The sequence below is a fragment of the Macaca fascicularis genome, chromosome 6, assembly GCF_037993035.2.
Source record: "Macaca fascicularis isolate 582-1 chromosome 6, T2T-MFA8v1.1".
NCBI lineage: Eukaryota > Metazoa > Chordata > Mammalia > Primates > Cercopithecidae > Macaca > Macaca fascicularis.
In genome coordinates, this window is record NC_088380.1 from 37,275,536 (window position 1) to 37,297,979 (window position 22,444).

General features: G+C 34.0%; 1 protein-coding gene across 6 annotated transcripts in view; it reads left to right on the forward strand.

Annotated features, from left to right (window-relative positions):
* The window catches only part of NIPBL (NIPBL cohesin loading factor), a 194,153-nt gene that overhangs the window by 90,836 nt on the left and 80,873 nt on the right, over window positions 1–22,444 (forward strand). For 5 of the 6 annotated variants that reach the window (XM_015451282.4, XM_073993316.1, XM_005556732.5 and 2 more), the window contains 4 exons: window positions 253–404; window positions 9,273–9,433; window positions 10,643–10,739; window positions 14,516–15,142. In XM_015451282.4, coding sequence (XP_015306768.1) covers window positions 253–404; window positions 9,273–9,433; window positions 10,643–10,739; window positions 14,516–15,142 — 1,037 coding nt within the window. Of the gene's footprint in view, window positions 1–252; window positions 405–9,272; window positions 9,434–10,015; window positions 10,551–10,642; window positions 10,740–14,515; window positions 15,143–22,444 lie in introns of those variants that run through there. The other variant, XM_065546160.2, reaches the window with a different exon arrangement.

The following is a 22,444-nucleotide window of genomic DNA, read 5'->3' on the forward strand; positions in this document are numbered from 1 at the left end:
TACCTTAAACAGATTGGTACTTTTATATAAGTAAACAAATTACCTGCTTTTAAAAACTTTTTTATTGTAACTCTTTGATTATGAATTGCGAACAATTTTTGTATATTATTTGACTATTTTGCAAGATTCTTCTATTTGCATAGATTGTACATATATAAACTAGAGTTCAGAGGACTTTGTGACAGTCAAATTTCAAGGAATAGCATGTTTATTTTATTTCCTTATATTTTTTATTCGGATTTTGGGTTTTAGCCGGTTTGTGCCACCACAGACAAGCTCTGGGAACAGATTTATGCCACAGCAAAATAGCCCAGTGCCTAGTCCATACGCCCCACAAAGCCCTGCAGGATACATGCCATATTCCCATCCTTCAAGTTACACAACACATCCACAGATGCAGCAAGGTAAGAAAATTGTTTGTAACTTTACTGGGAATGTCCAAGTGCTTTAATTCCAAGCAAATTTGTTTTTCAAAATATAATTATTAAACACAAACTAAAATACTATACTGTATACTTACTTGTCAGTGAACCTTTTTAAAGATATGGTTTAAATCATTAAAACATGTTACACTTACCATTTGAAAATTTGTCATTTTAGGAAGGAGGTGAAAGGAGCAGTGTCATTTTGGCTTTTTGGATTCAGTTATTATATAACTAAGTATATTTAGGTATGAAATTAAGAAGAATTGCATTTTTTAAAATTGCTCCTTCTTCTTACATTAGCACTAAGCCAAGGGACATTTACATTTTAATTGGTAAAGTAGATACAGTCAGCCTTTCACATACATGGGTTCTGCATCATGGATTCAACCAAATGCTGAGTGAAAATATTTGGAAAAAAAAAATTGAGTCTGTACAGAACATGTACAGGCATGTTTTCTTGTCATTATTACATAAACAATACAGTATAGCAACTGTTTACATAGCACTTACATTGTATAGGCATTGTAAGTAATCTAGAGATGATTTAAAGTACTATATAGTGCATAGGGCTATATGCAGGTATTGTGCATTTTATATGAGGAACTTTTGAGCATTTGCAGATTTTGGTATTCACAGAAGATACTGGAACCAATCCCTCATGGATACTGAGGGATGACTACTATGAAAAACTTACTATACTGTAAAAATTTACTGTAGTACAGTAGAGGAAAATTAATCTTAGATGCAAAAATTTGAGATTAAATTACCAATTCTCACTTGATTATTAGTTCTTAATGTCATAACGTTAATATTATGATGTCTTTTTAAGGTTATATTGCCTTGAGATATATTTCATGGTTATTAAATAATTGATTTATTATTAGTATAAATTTATATGTTTTAAAGAAATTTTTTAAAGCAGAAAAGTGCAAAGGATAATACAAAACATCTTTATTTCTGTCCTCCTTAATTAACAGCAAATTTTAAAAATTTGCTTTCAGTCACTAATTTCTACATGTGTGTTCTTGTTTATTATGCATGAAGTTGAAACTTTATTCATTAATAAAGTTATTTATAAACTTTTAACTTTGTCATCCATCAAAACAGCTAACTCTGGTTTCCCAAAACCAGATAATGAAATATTAGGTTGAGCTTTTTTTACGCACGAACTCAAGGAGAAACTGGGAAGCAAATTTGACACATTTGAAATAGACACAACCAGGTGCGGTGGTACTCGCCTGTAATCCCAGCACTGTAGGAGGCTGGGGCAGAAGAATCAGTTGAGCCCAGGAGCTCAAGACCAGCCTGGGCAACACAGTGGAACCCTGTCTCTACAAAAAAAAAAAAAAAAAAAATTAACCAGGCATGGTGGCAGTTACTTGTAGTCCCAGCTACTCAGGAGGCTGGAGTGAAAGGATTGCTTGAACCCAGAAGGTCAAGGCTACAGTGAGCCATGATCACACCATTGCAGTCCAGCCTGGGTGACAAATTGAGGTCTGTCTCGAAAAGAAATAGACACTTAGAAAATTACTGAATTGAGTGTGAGTGCCATACATACATATCTATGTGTATATGTAGATGCTTAATATTTGTAATATACTGCTATACTCTGGTACACAAAAATCTGAGGGACATTTTACATGTAATTAATTAGAGGAAAAATGTCAGAAGAGCACATCTGTTTCTTGTGTAAATGTCCATATACACATGAATGTGCATAAAAAAGAGTGTAAATTTTAACTCTAAGAAATGTGTTGTTTTTTAACAAAAATCAACTTAGCTATTTAATATAGTTTGAGGACCTATTCAGTATTGTGTCATTTCTTAGAAACGCTCAGATAAAGAAATAAAAACCCTAGTCGGGGATTAGCCTCACCCAGATATTAAAGTTATTCTAAATAAAAAAATTTAGTCAGTACTACCCAAAACAGTTTGCATATTCAGTGTAATCCCTATCAAAATACCAATGACATTCTTCACATAAATAGAAAAAATTTACATGGAACCAAAAAAGACCCCAAATTGCCAAAGCAATCCTGAGGAAAAAGAACAAAGTCACTACCTGACTTAAAAATACATTACAAAGTAACCAAATACATTATAGTCACCAAATCGGCTTGTTGCTAGCATAAAAACACACATACCAATCCCAGAGAGAATACAGATATTTACAGACAACTTACTTTTGACAAAGGCACCAAGAACATAAAAGGAGGAAAGGACAGTCTCTTCGATAAATAATGCTGTGAAAAGTAAACTCAAAATGGATTAAATACTTAAATCTGAGACATGAAACTATGAAACTACTAGAAGAAAACATTGAAGAAACACTCCAGGATGTTGGTCTGTGCAAAATACCCTTTGTTTAAGATTTCAAAGCACAGGCAACCAAAGGAAGAAATAGACAAATGGGATTACATCAAGCTAAAAAGCTTCTGTACAGCAAAAGAAACAATCAACGAAGTGAAGAGACAGCCCACAGAATGGGAGAAAATATTTGCAAACTGTTTGACAAGTGATTAATAACTAGAATATCAATAATATATAAGGACCTCATTACCAAAACAATAATAACAAAAACAAATTAAAAGATAGCCAAAAGGTGTGAGTAAACATTCTCAAATGAAGACATACAAATGGCCAGCAGATACAGCAAAAAATGCCGAACATCACTCATCATCAGAGAAATACAAATAAAAAGCACAGTGAGATATTATCTTGCCTTAATTAAAATGGCCTTTTTCAAAAATATAGGTAATAGTGAATACTGGTGAAGATGTGGAGAAAAGGGAAGCCTCATATACTGTTGGTGGGAATGTAAATTAGTACAGCCTTTGGAACACTGTAGGGCAGTTTCTCAAAATACTAAAAATAGAGCTACTGTATGATCCAGCAATTCCATTAGTAGGTATATATCCAAAAGAAGGGGAATCAGTATACTGAAGGGATGCAAGCCCATGTTTATTGCAGTACTATTCACAAAATAGCCAAAATATGGAATCAAACAAGTGTCCATCAGTGGATGAATAAATAAAGAAAAGGTATATGTATACACAATGGAATATTAGCCATAAAAAAGAGTAAAGTCCTGTCATTTTGAGCAACATAGAGGGAACTGGAGGTCATTATGTTAAGTGAAATAAGCAAAGCACAGACAAATATTATATGTTCTCACTCATATGTGGCAATTAAAGTGGATCTTAAGAAGATAGAGAATAGATTGGAAGTTACCAGAGGCTGGGAAGGGTAGAGGAGGGAGGCGATGAAAAGAGCTTGATTAATGGGGACAAATATACTGTTTGATAGGAGAAATAACATTTAGTGTTGGATGGCTCAGTAGGGTGACTAGTTGACAGCAATCTATATTTCAAAATAGCTGGAAGAAGATAATTTGAATGTTTTTCCCATACAGAAAAGACAAATATTTAAGGTGGTGGATATCTCAATTACACTGATGCAATCTTTACAAATTATATGAATGTATTTAATTACCACGTGTATCCCAGAAATCTATGCCTCTATTATCTGTCAATAATAAAACATAATTTTCTTTGAAAAGGGAAAAAATTAGTCTGGCAGGGAACAAGTGGATAGGTCAGTAGGACAGAGAGAATGCAGAAATAGGACAATTTAGACTATTGAGAAAGGTTGCATTTTTTTTTTTCAACTTTATATTACAAAAATTTAACTGCAGAAAGTTCTAAGATTAGCACAATGAACCCCTTCACCAACAGGTATCCTGCCACTTTGTCCTTAAGTATATCTGCTAAGAAGGATATGCTCCTATATAAAAACCAAAGGTAATAATTGTAAAAAACTTAAGGTCAGTTCTGTGGTATCATCTAATATCCAGAATATATTTGACTTTTACCAATCCACTTGTCCTAAATATGACTTTAATATCTTTTCAAAGCATGTTCAAATCTAGCTTTTCACACATTGCATTTGATTTTTGCATCTCTTATGGAGGCTCTTTTAATCTAAAGCAGTCTGATACCTTTTTCCCCCCATGACACTAATTTTTGGTTTTTGAAGAGTTTGGCCACTTTCGTTGTAGAATATTTCATATTCTAAACTCCACTCTTTTCTGCTGGTGTTGCTTAATTTGTTTTCTGTATTTCCTATCAAGTAGAAGTTAGCTTTAAGGTTTTACTAGTTTCTAGTTACACATTTTTGGCAAGAGTACTTGATAAGCAATGTTGTGCACTTTACATTGTATCTTATCATTATCATAAAATGGTCTCAGTATATCAGTGGTGTTTAGGTGGTGAACCTCTCTTTATTGTAAAAGTACATATTTTTCCCTTTGCAATTCATAAATAATCTGTGGGATGATACTTTGATATCATGTAAATATGCAATTTCCCATTAATCTTTTACTTAAAGGGTGTAACATTCAGTGAATCTCATTTTATCGGTTTTTACACAGTCATTGGAAAAATGATGTTTAAAAATTCTATCATTCTAAAGATTACATTTTAAAATCAGCATATAAGAATGGATTGTTTAATAAATGATGTTGGTGATTGTCTAGGTATTTTGCAATTTTGGCTGGATTCCTGGATCACCGAAAGCAAAAGTGTTCTAGATTAATAAGCTGTTTATATTTTTTAAGTCATAAAATTATAAGAAAAACATTTGGGCAAAGTTTTGGTATTCTAAGAGTTGAGAAGGCGTTATTTCTAAGCAGACCGAAAACCTGGATTGTAGAAATGAAAAAAAAAAAAAGATTAATTATAAATTTGTGTATAAGAGAACATAAATATATAAATTACATAAATATAAAACAAATATGGGGAAATATGCATTTATTGTAAACACAAAGTATTGATTTTTTTTATACTGAAATCTCATACAGATCTGTAAGAAGACAGAAACGAAAGAAGTAAACAGGCAATTTACTGGAAATGAATAGCCAAGTCGATACAGAAAGATTTAATAAATATATGAAATTGTGGTCACCTTAGCTCATAAAGGGATGCATTCAAAATTAAGATGAAATAAAATTTTATATCAAATTGATAAACATTTCAGTCTTCATAGTGATATAAATTGGTGCAACTTTTTTAGAGAACCATTTGTTTGACAATATCTATCATATAATTTAAAATTCATATACCTCACTCAGTAGTCCAAAATCTACCTCCCTTGAAAGAAAGGGAAAGAGATAAAAACATACTCAGACTGTTTTAACAAGTTCTATCAAACATCGAATGAAGATATATTCTAATCTTAATCCATTCCAGAAAAAAGAAAAACAGCAACACTTTCTCAACTCTTTTTATAAAGTTAAATTACAATCTGGATACCAAAACCAGGTGAAGTGAGGGGAGTATGAGAAAGCAAAATTATAAATCAGTCATCATACGTGAACATTCATGTCCTGTTCCTGAATTGAAATAAAATGTTTCTAATTTTTTCTACCACTAGGTAAGATTAAATCAATCTCTTCTCTTTTTTTTTTTCCATACAGATGGGGTCTTGCTGTATTGCACAGGCTAGACTCAAACTCCTGGGCTTAAGTGATCCTTAAGCCTTAAGGTGAAACAACATTTTTAAACAAATATTAAGAAACCAGGCCAGGCATGGTTGCTTACTCCTATAATCCTAGCACTTTCAGAGGCCAGAACGGGCAGGTTGCTTGCAGCTGAGGACCAGCCTGAGCAACATGGTGAAACTCCATCTCTCTCTACAGAAAATTAGCCAGGCATGGTGGTGTGTGCCTGTAGTCCCAGCTACTTGGAGGCTGAGGTGGGAGGATGGCTTGAGCCTGGGAGGCAGAGGTTGCAGCGAGCTGAGATCACGCCACTGCGCTCTAGCCTGAGCAACAGAGTGAGACACTGTCTCAAAAAATAAAATTAAATTAAAATAAAATAAGCAGTGTTATCAACCAATGTGACGAAATTGGATATATATATGAATTGGTTAGTAGAAGACAGTGTAATTCAGATTATCGGGCTGGGGGGTCCTGTGAGCCTTTTAATAGGTCTCAAAAGAGCATTCAGAAAGATTCAATTTCCATACATGTCATTTAAAACTTTTCACTGGCCTGTAATCCCAGCACTTTGGGAGGCCGAGACGGGTGGATCACGAGGTCAGGAGATCGAGACCATCCTGGCTAACACGGTGAAACCCCGTCTCTACTAAGAAATACAAAAAACTAGCCGGGCGAGGTGGCGGGCGCCTGTAGTCCCAGCTACTCGGGAGGCTGAGGCCGGAGAATGGCGTGAACCCGGGAGGCGGAGCTTGCAGTGAGCTGAGATCCGGCCACCGCACTCCAGCCTGGGCTACAGAGCGAGACTCCGTCTCAAAAAAAATAAAAATAAAAATAAAATAAAACTTTTCACTGAATAAGAATACATTAAGCACTTTGGGAGGCCAAGACTGGTGGATCACGATTTCAGCAGATCAAGACCATCCTGGCTGACATGGTGAAACCCCGTGTCTACTAAAAAGACAAAAAAAATTAGCCAGGCGTAGTGGCGGGCGCCTGTAGTCCCAGCTACTTGGGAGGCTGAGGCAGGAGAATGGCGTGAACCTGGGAGGCGGAGCTTGCAGTGAGCTGAGATCGCCCACTGCACTTCAGCCTGGGCAACCGAGCAAGACTCCGTCTTGAAAAAAAAAAGAAAAAATACATTAAGCTGAGTGTGACGGTACACACCTGTAGTCCCAGCTACTCAAGTGGCCGAGGCAGGGGGATCGCTTAAGCCCGGGAGTTTGAGTCTAACCTGTGCTATACAGCAATACCCCATCTGTATGGGGGAAAAAAAAAAGAGAAGAGATTGATTTAATCTTACCTAGTGGTAGAAAAAAATTAGAAACATTTTGTTTCAATTCAGGAACAGGACATGAATACCTATAATCACATTTATTTAGTGGGTGTCCCAGCCAATACAGGAAGAAAAGCGTTAAAACTATGTATAATTATTAGTAAGGAAGAAAAAAGTGTCATTTTCAGGTGATATAATTGTCTTCATAGAAAATCTGAGATAAGCTGCAGACAAGATACTAGAATTAATAAAAGCATTCCACTTAGTTACTGGATACAACATCATTATAATGAAATTAATTGCATTTTTGTGTACCAGAAATAAGCAGGTATAATTATAATCTTTTTTTATATCATTAACAATTTAAAGGAACACCACAAGATACCTAGGATAAATTTAATGAAAGATTTAAAAGACTTTTGTGGAGCAAATTACAAAACTTTTGAAAGAGATAGAAGAAAACTTAAGAAAATGAAGAGTTGTGCCATCTTCATGGATAGGAAGACTCAGTAGGGTAAAGATTATTATACCCATATCTGTAAATTCAGTATAACACTGATAAAAAATCTCAAGAAAGGTTTTTGTGAAATTCAACCTGCTTCTAAAAATTCATATAGTAGAAGTTCAAGAATAGACAAAATAATAAGGAATGAAGTGTAGCAGCTCAGTCTAACAGCAGTCAAGATTTGTGCAGGCATGGAAAAATAACACATAGTGAAGTGGAACATGATGAAGAGCTTAGGAACATACCCATGGACAAATGGAAACTTGGTCCCTATCACATCGTATCTTAATGGGGGAAAGAATGATTTCTTTAATTAATGATGCAGAGACAGCTAGTTATTCATATGGAAACAAGTAACATTGGATCCCTGTCTCACACTTAAAAATGAGTTTTACATGGGTGAAATACCTAACTGAAAAACCAAAACTGTAAGGCTTTTAGAAGATACAAGTGACTATTAGAAATGTTTCCTACCCTTAGAATGATGAAAATTATTGGCAAGGATATACAACAGTGGGAACTCTCATATGCTACCAATGAATACAAATGGTCATAAGTAATCTGTTATTTGGTAAGGTTTAAAAATATGCATACCCAGCAATTTTACTGCTAGGTATTAGCACCCAGAGCTCTTACACATTTATAAAAAGAGTCCTCATGTACAAGAACATACATTGTAGCATTGTTTATGGCAGCAAGCATTTTAAGCAATTTGAACATCCACGTAAGAAAGAACAAATAAATAGTGTACATCATACAGCAGAGTACTGTGTGAAATGAGTACTGTACAAAAGAAATGAATTTAGGCCAGGCACAGTGGCTCACATCTGCGTGTAATCCCAGTGCTTTGGGAGGATAAGGCAGAAGGATCATTTGAAGCCAGGAGTTTAAGACCAGCCTGGGCAACATGGCAAGACCCTATCTCTACCAAAAAAAAGAAAAAGCCAGGTGTGGTGGCAGGTTTCTGTAGTCCTAGCTACTCAGAAGGCTAAGGCAAGAGGATCACTTGAACCCAGGAGTTTGAGCTTACAGTGAGCTATGATCATGCCAGTGAACTCCAGCCTGGGCAACAGAGCTGTCTAAAATAAATAAAAGAATTTAAAACTGTATATATAAAAAATATATATAATATATAATCTCAACATAATATTAAATGGAAAAACAAGTTATATAAGGATAGATACATATATCACCTATATAAAATTATAATGTAAAAACACAGTGAATTACTTAGGAATATATTCATGCATAGCAAAGGTATAAAGATAACACATAGGCAGAATAAACCCAAGTCAAAATAGTGGTTACCTCTAAGGAGTAAAAGGAAAGGAATAGAGGAGAGAACGGATAAATGGAGATCTTCAACTATATTTGTAATGTTTTAGTTCTTTTCAAAAACAGATCGGAATCTGGCAGAGTATTAAGATTTGATCAAACTAAGTAGTACATGAGTATCTGTTATATTATTCTCTGTAATTTCTATATGCTTAAAATATTTGTGAATAATTACTATTCTCCAAGAATGTTAAGAATTTTTTAATAAACCTTTTTTTTTATTCTTATTAATTTCAGCGTCGGTATCAAGTCCCATTGTTGCAGGTGGTTTGAGAAACATACATGATAATAAAGTTTCTGGTCCGTTGTCTGGCAATTCAGCTAATCATCATGCTGATAATCCTAGACATGGTTCAAGTGAGGACTACCTACACATGGTGCACAGGCTAAGTAGTGACGTATGTAATATATTATCATTAAGGTGATAAAATAGTTCTAGTATTTGTCATATAACCTATTATTTCCATTTCAAAATTTGAATGATACCTACCGTATATCATTATACTAGCTACTGAGTACAACATGGCTCCTGCACATACAGAGCTTAGTCTAGAGTAGGATTGGTCAAGTGTGACCAGTAGCCTGAACCACAAAGTGAGAATGGTTTTTACGTTTATAAAGAGTTATTTAAAAAAAAAAAAAAGTATGTGACAGAGACTGTGTGTGGCCCACAGAGTCTGAAATATTTATTCTCTGTTCCTTTATGTAAAAAAGTTGGCTGGCTGGGCACGGTGGCTCACGCCTGTAATCCCAGCACTTTGGGAGGCCGAGGCAGGTGGATCACAAGGTCAGGAGATGGAGACCATCCTGGCTAACACAGTGAAGCTCCGTCTCTACTAAAAACAGAAAAAAATTAGCTGCGCGTGGTGGCAGGCACCTGTAGTCCCAGCTACTCAGGAGGCTGAGGCAGGAAAATGGCGTGAACCCGGGAGGCGGAGCTTTTAGTGAGTGGAGATCAGGCCACTGCACTCCAGCCTGGGCGACAGAGACTCCCTGGAAAAAAAAAAAAAAAAATAGTTGGCTGACCCCTGGCCTCGAGGTTTAGGTTCTTAATGAAATACTTCAGTTTTAGGTTAATACTGCTCACACTAAATTTTTTTTTAAGATAATGACCCTTTATTTATTAGTACTTGACTCCTTTTCCCTCTAATACTTGTACAGACTTTTGTGTCTGAAATTTAATGTTGTCTTGATGTTATTAAAATATTCCATATTCTGGAAATTTGCCTTGTTATTGATTTGTTGTATTTTATGTAAGCTGCATGTGTCTAAGGATAATACAGATGACAATAAACTCTGCCCTCAAGACATTTACCAGCTGGTAGAGTACTCATAGCTCCTTTGGTAGAAAAAAGCAAACAAAAATGGAGCATACTAGTAATACAAATTTTCTTATTCATTGCCATGCTTAGGCTGTTGATTCTTTTGGATACAATTTCAATTCTTCTAAGATATACCAAGAAGAAAACAGGAAAGTGCAGAAGAATTATGCTTTTGAATTCCAACACTTTACCTGTCAGTAATTTATGTCTCTTATTGGTTCTCTTTAAGATTTCTATAAAGCCTCTCCTGTCATTCAAAAGATAAATTGTATACTCTATTTTTAGGATGGAGATTCTTCAACAATGAGGAATGCTGCATCTTTTCCCTTGAGATCTCCACAGCCAGTATGCTCCCCTGCTGGAAGTGAAGGAACTCCTAAAGGTACTACTGTAACTAAAATTTCCTTCTGTATATTTTATATTTCAAGTTGAATAAAGAACTCAAACTTCCTAAAGCAGATATTAAAAAGTTACTCTGTATCTTTTTTTCATTGTAGGAAAAAAATAAACCTGTACAAGCAGGTCTAGATCATGGGATTTAAATCTGTCCCTATTCATTGATTCATTCATCTTCCACTTACCCAGTAATCTATTGATAGTATTCTCAGGTATATCCAGTATCATAAATCCAGTGGTCTTTTCAAACCACAACCTTCTTCTCTTTAACATTTGAAATTTTTGATCAGCCTTCCTCTTTCCTCCAAAAGGACTTACTTCATATGAGCCCATCTGTTTTTCTCCTACTTCTTTCATTGATACTTTTTTTCTTCATTAGCTCTTCTCATTATTCTCAAGATTTCTATTATTAGACCTTCTATCACCCATTATACTTTTTTCCCCAGCCATTTTATTAAGTTTCATTAACATCATTGATTACTTTTATGCGTAAAACTCCTAAATCAATCTTTGGCTCCAGTCTTGTCTCCCAAGTTGTAATTCTTCATTGCCAGACAAAACTTCCTTCATACCTAGCGGATATTTCAAATTCATGTTTGAAATGCTTTTCACTGTTCTTTCTGTCATCCCATCTCTCTTAATGCTGTTCCAATCCTGAATCATTGTACCTTAAAAATTTTAAGTTTTATCACAAAGTCTCTTCTCAACTATTTAGTCATTTATCAAATCTAACCTGTTCTATGTTACATTCTTAAATCTCTCACATCTACTTTTATCTCTGCCTTTTAAAATTCTGTTATTCCAGGTCTAAGTTAAATGGGTAATCTTCCATGGGCCCTCCCCTAATCTCCTCAAGCTATTAGTTTATATTTTTTCTAAGAACTTACACTACTTTATGTACATGAATTTTAGTTTACCTTTGAATTCTCAAAGAACTTTGCATGGTCTTCTATCTGTAACAGATTCACAAAATTGTGAATTTAAGTCCAGGTTTGAGCCAGTTTTTAAAATACTTAAAATTGTAGTCAAATAGTTTTAATTATCAGTTTGTTGGAAGAGAATACTGTATTCTACTTTTTAAAATTAGCTTATAATTAATTTTAACATAGCTGGTAATATATTCTCTCAAGTCATGGGAATTTCTAATTATAGCCATCTAAAGCATAAAGATATTTTACCTCGTATCTGCCTGATGTGGTAAAGATCTTTTTTTCACTGATTGCATTCCTACTGTTTATTAAGGACATTTTTCTTTTTTTTTTTTTTCAAAAATTTTTTTAAATTTTATTTTACTTTAAGTTCTGGGATATATGTGCAGAACGTGCAGGTTTGCTACATAGGTATACATGTGCCGTGGTGATTTGCTGCACCTGTCAACCCATCATCTAGGTTTTTTTTCTTTCTTTCTCTTGAGACAGAGTCTCGCTCTGTCACCCAGGCTGGGGTGCAGTGGCGTGATCTTAGCTCACTGCAACCTCCGCCTCCTGGGTTCAAGCGATTCTCCTGCCTCAGCCTCCTAAGTAGCTGGGATTACAGGCGCATGCCAACATGCCCGGGTAATTTTTTTTGTATTTTTAGTAGAGATGGGGTTTCACCATGTTGGTCAGGCTGGTCTTGAACTCTTGACCTCGTGATGCACCTGCCTTGGCCTCCCAAAGTGCTGGGATTACAGGCGTGAGCCACCACACCAGGCTTGTCATCTAGGTTTTAAGCCTCACCTGCGTTAGGTATTTGTCCTAATGCTCTCCCTCTTCTTTCCCCCTTCCCCCCAACAGGCCCTGTTATGTGATGTTCCCCTCCCTGGGTCCATGTGTTTTCATTGTTCAACTCCCACTTATGAGTGAGAACATGTGGTGTTTGGTTTTCTGTCAAGGACATTTTTCATAGGGTAAAAGTTGAGCTGTTATGAGCCATTTAAATTCTGTAAATTGTATGAATTTTCGGGGATAAAAACCCAGATTCTGAAAGGGAGAAAAACTTCCAGAGTAACTATTTGTAGGTTAGATACATATCCCACAAATGTTGTCAAGGTGAGAAGTTATTTAGATTGCCAGGGAAAGAGAACAGGGAGATAGGTGATTGATCTAGATAACTAGCTTTTTTTCTTCTGACTCTTGAGATTAGATAGATAAATAGTAGATAAACTTTAGATAGAAATGGAAAACTTTAAAGCAAATAACCTCACTAATATATTATTCATCAAAAGCTTGAACTTCTGTCATGAAATTGTTTTCCAACTAGTTTTGAAGGGTAAGTCAGTCTATCTTGATTTTTAGATTAATTGTTAGAATTTGAAGTTTGTTCTAAAATGTATTTAATTTGCCACATAGGATTTAAATACAAAGACATAATGGCATATTACAATTCAGACTTAAGACAAATCTTGTTTTAAATCTTCAAGTTTGTTAACAACATAACCTTGGGCAAATTTGTTAACCTCTGTAGGCTTCATGTTCCATTTCTGAAAAATTTTAATGATAATACTCAAGAATGTTGTAAAAATCAAGTGAACTGATATGTAAAGCACCTTTTACAACACAAAATGTTAGGTTCATTTCTTTTTAATGTCTAATATAAGCTGAGTCTAAAGGGAAAAACGAATGATTGATACGACTTCAGACTAACATTTATAGTTAATTGCTCCCATATCATCTTTATCACACTTGATTCAATAAAGTTGTATGTTTATATATAACATTTAAAATACATTAACCTTGCTAATTGAAAGTCCAGATTTATGTATCATGGAAAAAGTATAAAAGCGGTGAAAGCTTAATTTAAGGCAATTCTAGGTTTAAGTTCTGTCTGTAAAAAAAAAACTTTTATCTTGACCAATTTTTACAATTTCCTACAAGTTTTTAAATATTTTATAGTTTAATGATAAGAAATGTATACATTATTAAGATGCAGTTATACTATTATCTCTGAAGCATATCAGTGTACTTTTTCCTTCATGTCTGAAGGAGAATTTTTGTCTGAAGGCTTATTAACTAGGATATTTTTTCCATCTGATTATTTTTAACACTTTCCTGTTTCATATAACATTGGTTGATTTAATGGACTCTGGGCTCAGTATATTTTATTGGGCCTTGAAATTTACTGAACTTATTTATTTTTCTAATAAAAAGAGGATTAGCAAGCTGAAGCAAGTATGTGAATGATGTTAAGGGAGAAAGAGAAGACCGCATAAAAGTATAAATCAATACTTTACCACCAGTTTTTGAAGTAAGTAAAGGCTTTAGTAATTGTAAATTGACCGCTTGCTTTTTGTTATCATCCCAGTAGTAGTCATGTGAGATGATCTCTAGGATTAAATTGTTATTTTTGTGTAATTTAACAAAAGCATACTTATTCTTTCTTTAATCAGGATATATCCGTTTTCCTAGATAGTCCATGAAAGAACAGAGATGGTCATGCCCAAAATATTTGTGTTGTATCATCGTTAGAAGCAATGAACTTTTTACCCTTATAAAACTAAATATTTATACATTATAGGCACAAAAATCAGAAATAATACTGGTCTGAAAAATTGAATACTCATACTTAGATTCAAACCTAGGTTTTAGATTATCTACTAGCAAGCTAAACAACTGTGTGGGACAAGTCTTTAAGCTTTCTTTTCATCTTTTGTGAATAAGTAGCTTGAATCATATAATTTCTTATTTTTTCTAGCATTACTATGTTGTCACTTAATATTTCTATCACATTGTAAGAAAATGTGAAACCCGCACAACTATTATTTCTATTGAATTATTTTTCTAGGCTCAAGACCGCCTTTAATCCTACAATCTCAGTCTCTACCTTGTTCATCACCTCGAGATGTTCCACCAGATATCTTGCTAGATTCTCCAGAAAGAAAACAAAAGAAGCAAAAGAAAATGAAGTTAGGCAAGGATGAAAAAGAGCAGAGTGAGAAAGCGGCAATGTATGATATAATTAGTTCTCCATCCAAGGACTCTACTAAACTTACATTAAGACTTTCTCGTGTAAGGTCTTCAGACATGGACCAGCAAGAGGATATGATTTCTGGTGTGGAAAATAGCAATGTTTCAGAAAATGATATTCCTTTTAATGTGCAGTACCCGGGACAGACTTCAAAAACACCCATTACTCCACAGGATGTAAACCGCCCACTAAATGCTGCTCAATGTTTGTCGCAGCAAGAACAAACAGCATTCCTTCCAGCAAATCAAGTGCCTGTTTTACAACAGAACACTTCAGTTGCTACAAAACAACCCCAGACTTCTGTGGTACAGAATCAGCAACAGGTATCACAACAGGGACCTATATATGATGAAGTGGAATTGGATGCATTGGCTGAAATTGAGCGAATAGAGAGAGAATCAGCTATTGAAAGGGAGCGCTTCTCAAAAGAAGTTCAAGATAAAGGTAAAATAATTCATTATTACCACTTCATCATCTGGGCAAATATGTAATTATAGTGTCAAAAATTCTTTTCATATTACTTTTTTTCTCATATTTTGTATAATTTATGTCTACTCAAGTATATATTTTTATTCCTAATACTCATAACACAGAAGTTAAATTTGTAACAATTTCATTTATTGTCTGAAACAACTATATGAGATTTGGTAATTCTCTAACTGCAGGTCTGTTGCTCATTATACACTGTATGATTTTACTTATTTGTGCTTTTCTGCTAAAATGAACATTAGCATTTCTATATGACATGTATACTTCACAAGTTATGTTAATATTGTTGTGCATCTTCAAATTTTTTTCTGCTGAAACAAGGTTAAGTACTATAGAATTATTTTGAACAGGTATATTTAAGAAAAGCTTATGTGTATGCTTATTAGGCAGTTAGATACTTCACTTGGTTTATGATCCTACTGGCTTAATAATGTCAATTTTTTTAGTAAACAAATCATGGAAAGTTAATATTAAATAGCAAACCTTAGAAATTAAGGGTCTTTTAGTGGTAATTACAGTGAAGTGTTCCCTTTTATCTGACTAGTATGTTAGGATGGAGTTTCAAGATATACCTGGTCTATGAATTTATGAGGTTTCCTTGTGCTTCATAATCAAATAAAAATAAATCCCTAGTAAGTTCTTAGTAATTTGGTATACACTGTGTACAAAATTTCTTTCATGTTTTAAGAGACTGATGAATCAGTGGTTGAAATTAGCAGTATAATTGATGAATTTGATTGCTATATAAATGCATATACACATTTGATCAGACCAAAAGCATACTTTATGATTTAATTTTATGATTAAAATATTCTAGGTTTTCAGTTCTTATATTTTATTTCTTGGTAATGATAAAACTTCTTGATATTGGGTAGAGCTGATTTTTATATATGATGTGTTCAGTGTTTGACAGGATTATGACTAGATAATTGTGTTTCTATGCTAAGAAACACGCTGAAGATTAATATTATATCTCCTGCCTGTCATGATGGCTCATTTTAATGTTATTGAAAAAAATGGACTGTATTTAGTAATTGTTATACTACAATGTTTGCAACATATGTAAATCAGAAATAGATGCAAATAAAGAGATTGCTAGAAGTCTTCATTTTACTGGCTAGGGAGCTGGGATTTTTTTCTTTGTCTTTTTTTTTTTAAAAAAATATAGATTCAGGGGATACATGTACAGGTTTGTTACATGGGTATATTGTGTGATGGTGGGGTTTGGGCTTCTAATGAACCCATCACCCAAATAGTGATCATAGTACCCATTAGATAGTTTTTCAACCTTGGCTCACTCCCTCTTTCCTCCATTTTTGAGTCCCCTGTATCTGTTGTTTCCAACTTTATGTCCGTGTGTACCCGTTGTTGAATTCCCATTGTTGAATTCTTATTAGTGAGAACCTGTAGTGTTTCATTTTCTGTCTGCATTATTTCACTTAGGGTAGCTAATGACCTCAAACTGCATCCGTGTTGCTGCAGAGGACATGATTTCACTCTTGTTTATGATTGTGTACCGTGGTATATATATACCACATTTTATCCAGTCCACTCCTGATGGACGCTTAGGTTGATTCTGTAACTTTGCTATTGTAAATAGTGCTGTGATAAACATATGAGTTCAGGTGTCTTTTTTATAAAATAGTTGGATAGAAACTATTATGGATAGAAACCCAGTAGTGGGATTACTAGGTCAGATGGTAGTTCTATTTTTAGTTCTTTGAGAAATCTCCATACTGTTTTTCATAAGGGTTAAACTAATTTACATTCCCACCAACAGTGTGTAAGTATTCCCTTTTCTCTGCAACCTCTGTTATTTTTTGACTTTTTAATAATAGCCATTCTGACTAGTCTAAGATTGCATCTCATTGTAGTTTAATTGACATTTCTCTGATGATTAATGATGTTGAGCATTTTTTTTAAATATTTGGTGGCTGTGTGTACGTCTTCTTTTGAGAAGTGTCTGTTCATGTCTTTTGCCCACTTTTTAGTGGGTTGTTTTTTTCTCGTAGATTTGTTTGAGTTCCTTATAGATTCTCGGTATTAGACTGTTGTTGGGTGCATAGTTTGTAAATATTTTCTCTCATTCTCTAGGTTGCCTGTTTACTCTGTTATGGTTTCTTTTGCTGTACAGAAGCTCTTTAGTTTAATTAAGCCCCATTTGTCAATTTTTCTTTGTGTCGTATTTGCTTTTTAGGTCTTAGTCATAAATTCTTTAATTAGGACAATGTCCCAAAAGAGTTTTTTGCAGGTTTTCTTCTAGGATTTTTATCACTTGAGGTCTTAGAGTTACGTGTTTAATTCATCTTGAGTTAATTTTTGTATAGGTGAGAGGCAGGAGTCCCATTTCATTCTTCTGCATATGGCTAGCCAGTTTTCCCAGCACCATTTATTAAATAGAGTGTTCTTTTTCTGTTGTTTATTTTTGTCAACTTTCTTGGAGATCAGTTGTTTTTAGGTATGTGACTTTATTTCTGGGTTCTCTATTCTGTTCCATTGATCTGTGTGCCTGTTTTTATACCAGTACCATGCTGTTTTGCTTACTATAGTCTTGTAGTGTAGTTTGAAGTTTCCTAATATGATGCCACCAGCTTTGTTCTTTTTGCTTAGGATTGCTTTGGCTATTCAGGTTCTTTTTTGGTTTTATATAAATGTTAGGATAGTTTTTCTAATTCTTTGAAAAATTACTTTGGTAGTTTGATAGGAATAGTGTTGAATCTGTAGATTACTTTGAGCAGTATAGTCATTTTTAATAATATTGATTCTTCCTATCCATGAACATAGAATGTTTTTTGATTTGTTTGTGTTGTCTATGATTTCTTTTATCAGTGTTTTGTAGTTGTCCTTGTAAAGCTCTTGCACCTCCTTGTTTAAATGTATTCCTAGGTATTTTATTTTGTGTGTGTGGCTATTGTAAATGAGATTGAGTTTTTGATTTGGTTCTCAGCTTGAATGTTATTGGTGTATAGACATGCTACTGATTTTGGTACATTTATTTTGTATCCTAAAACTTCCCTGAAGTTATCAGGTCTGTGAGTCTTTTGGAGGAATTTTTTGGGTTTTCTAAGTATGAGATCATTTCATCAGTGAACAGAGATCATTTGACTGTCTATTTGGATGCCTAATATTCCTTTATCTTGCCTGATTGCTCTGGGTAGGACTTCTGGAATTTTTTTTTAAACTAGTAAAGTTTTGATACTAAGGATGAAATGTTGCTTGTACCTTTTCTCTTTAGTTTGCCGTGTGAGGTTCAGGAAATAAATACATAGGTTCCAAATTACATCTCTTCCTCTAACCTTTTATAAAAGTGTATGCATGTCAAATGAAAAAAGTAATATTACTCAGCTTTTCTTATTAACCTGTTCAAAATTCCTGAATCTTAGGATAGTCAGTTTTGCAAGAAACATACAATATTACAGTTCCCTGACCAAGAAAAGTTAGTTGCCCTGATAACTGAATTTTTGCATGACCTTAAATCTTTATTATGGAAAAATGTGTTCTTGAAAAAGAATGTACTTTTTAAGTGAATTTTAATAGTTGTTGATAGTAACAAAAACAGAAGAGGAATGGTGACCTTTTTTTATGTATCATATTTGTTGAATCCAAAGTTTCTACTTATAAAAATGGAATTAAAATAAGGGTCATGTATAGTTCTAATTGTATATTAGCAAACTTCTTTTATACTACTAACTTTCCTTTGGAAAAAAAGAACAAAGTCAACAGATACAACATACTGTTCTTGTAGAAACTTGTATATTTTATTTTCAATTATTTAAATAGTTTTTTCTGTAATCTATGATGACATAGTTACAGATAACTGAAAAGTTGAATGAGCAGAGTTGACATTCAATTTTGGTGAAAATACAGGTATGTGGTGATATCCTGAGGATTAAAGTAGGTTTTGCTGATTTCATATTATTGTTGTCGTTTCTAACTTGTTTTCTGAAAGCCACTTTCCTCTTATTTCGTGGATTTATAGTCATGTATCACATAATGATGTTTCATTTCACACTAGACTTTAAATACAGCGGTGGTCCCATAAGAATATAATATTGTATATTTACCTTTTCTATGTTTAGATATGTTTTAGATACACAAATACTTACCATTATGTTACAGTTGCCTACAGTATTCAATATAGTAACATGCTGTACAGGTTTATAGCCTGGTAGCAATAAGCTATACCACATAGCCTAGGTACATAGTAGGCTATATCATCTAGGTTTATGTGAATATACTATATGATACTCACATAACAGGGAAATCGCCTAACAATGCATTTCGCAGAATGTATCCTGTTCTTAAGCAATACATGACTGTATTTGGAAACTTTTGGAACTTAGATGCCACCTAACCCTTTTGATTTGAACTTGGCATATTGCATTCAGTTTCTGCATTGCGTGATGGGATAGTATTTGTGATATAAGAAGTTACCCTGAGATTTTGCGATGATTAAAGGTGTATATATTGATCCAAGGGTATAGGTGAGGTCATAAATAAAAGCAAAATTCTTCTGAAGTGGTGGTTTTAGAGTCCTTAAGAGATGAAATACTTCCTTGAAATTAATTTGTCCCTAGTTACCATTATTTTTGCTTATTAAAGACTAAATGTTAAAATCAACATTTAATGTATTCAAACATTTGGCACTGAGGACTTTTTTACAACTGTTGTGTTACTGGTGATACGGAACAGGCAGGACTATTTGGCCTACTAGTTTTACTTTAGGGTATAAGTTTGTTTGCCAATATATTCATTTACTGTGAGAGAAATATTCCACTCAATAACCAGGAATCAAAAACACTATACCTTATAAATAAGATTAGAAAATTCAACAAATGTAGAATATTTGTGGAATTCATTGTTTTACCTAGGCTGTGGCAGACCCTATTATACCCTTGTTCTGCATAAGAAGGACGTTTTTCTAGCTGTTAGGTATTTATGTCCCTTTGTCCTGTTCTCTCTTCTTTGAGCAATTCTATATATACACTGATAAGGCAACTTTGTAACCTAATATTTTATAATATTCCAAAAGGACCGTTGTCTCAATCTTTTTGCTCATACCTTTAGTGTCTCTAATTACATAAATTAATTTTAAAAGGCTATTCATCTTTCTTTGCTTCTGGGATGACCTATCATTAGATATTAATACCTTTTTCATGTGCTGAAAATTTCTGCTTTCCTTTGTCAAAGAGGGGGTTCCTTTGTTCATCTTTGCCTATTTCATCTTTTCCTAAGGTCCACTTTCCATGTTAGCAAGTATAAGGAATGGCTCAGCTTCACTAATGTTTATATAATGTTACAATATTCTTGCACTATAGCCCTTGTTAAAAGTCAGTTATTACCTACTGTCATTTGGAGTAAGAGACTGGGATTTGGTACAAGGAATAGGACAATTAGCCAATCAGCTTGTATTGTGGTTGAGGGGTGGTGTGTTTTCATTGTACTTAATTGGCCACCATGTATACACAATTATTGTGCTTTCTGCTTTAAGTGTTTTCATATATCACTTGTAGATTTAAGTAACTGGTATAGTTTGTTTTTCTTGTAAGCATAATTGAGTTTAGAATTTCTGTAAGGGCTGGATCTTATTTTGAGGATATCAGCATCTGGATGACAAGTGTTGGTTTTGAGATTACGATAATCCTTTTGTATGCATTTTCTTTAGGAATATATGTATTCTAATAGCTAATCTTATGGTTCCTAGTGCTGAAGAGGGCTTACAGGTAATCACTTCCTAAATACCAGAATGATTCTTCATAGAGATGGCTTTCCATGATTATTAGGTGGTTATTATGTAATGAAGACTCATAACAAAAGTGGTTGAACAAAAGTGACCTGTACAGATTCAGAGCCGCTTTATAAGGAGTAAGCTCATGGTGGAATTGAATCAGACCAAGTGAATCAGAACATACATCCTCTTAACATATCTAAGAATCCTTGCCACAATAATGAAAATTTTCCAGGTTTCACAGGAGTAAAGTACTTTTCAGTAGTTGAATGATTAAAATTTTGTATTTAACAGCATTTTATATATAGTGGAAAAAAATGGTAAGATGTTTCCCAATCTTAATTACTTGTGTGCAAATACTTTCATACATTTTTTGTTATAAATAATCATAGGATTCAGTTTAAATAAAAATATATCATTTCTTTGAAATTAAGATATTTGTTATTGTATTTGCTAAATTTTCATTTTAATGTCTTAAGATAAATTGGATTGAGGTTAATAGTATACAAACTCTTGAGTATTTTGTAATCCTTTAAAAGTCAGCCCTAGGCCGGGCGCGGTGGCTCACGCCTGTAATCCCAGCACTTTGGGAGGCCGAGACGGGCGGATCACAAGGTCAGGAGATCGAGACCACGGTGAAACCCCGTCTCTACTAAAAATACAAAAAATTAGCCGGGCGCGGTGGCGGGCGCCTGTAGTCCCAGCTACTCAGGAGGCTGAGGCAGGAGAATGGCGGGAACCCGGGAGGCGGAGCTTGCAGTGAGCTGAGATCGCGCCACTGCACTCCAGCCTGGGTGACAGAGCGAGACTCCGTCTCAAAAAAAAAAAAAAAAAGTCAGCCCTCTAAGTTATGCTAATGTTTTTCTGAAGACACTGCATAAAAGAGTGAGCCATAGATATCTTAAATCTTCAGATACCAGAGACCTATGTCGTTGTACATCTTAAGTATGATTAGGCTACCATTTTAGTTACTTTTACAAGCATATTTCATCAAAAATATAGAAATCTTAGGTTATACTGTTTGAATTTCTAGATTCTTATAAAAGTTTGAGGGATAAGTATAAATTGATAAAGCATCTTATTCATGAGATATCAATTGGTTTGCCCTATGACAAAACATAAAGATGATTTTTGAATGGCAGAAGATTCTAAAAGAGGATTCGATAAACATAAATTTAGTATTCTGATTTCTTTTTTAAGGTATTGACGTAGAAAGCTTCCTATAAATTCTTACCATGTTAGTTTTAGCTGGTGGAAACAATCTAATGATAATATACTTTAGAATTGTTATGGTGGTGGTTTACAAATGGAGCATGTGTGGTGTTAGATTTGACTGGATAACTGAAGGAGCAGAAGGACTTAGTTTTACAAAATATAACTAACAAATATCTTAATTAAATTGCAGTTACATTTGATTAGATTTTAAACTGGCAAGAACTGCTACTTCCCACTTTAAAAAGAAAACTGGAACTTTGCTATATAAAAGAAGCATTACCATTAGGAAAAAAAATCGCAACTTGGTTCTCTTA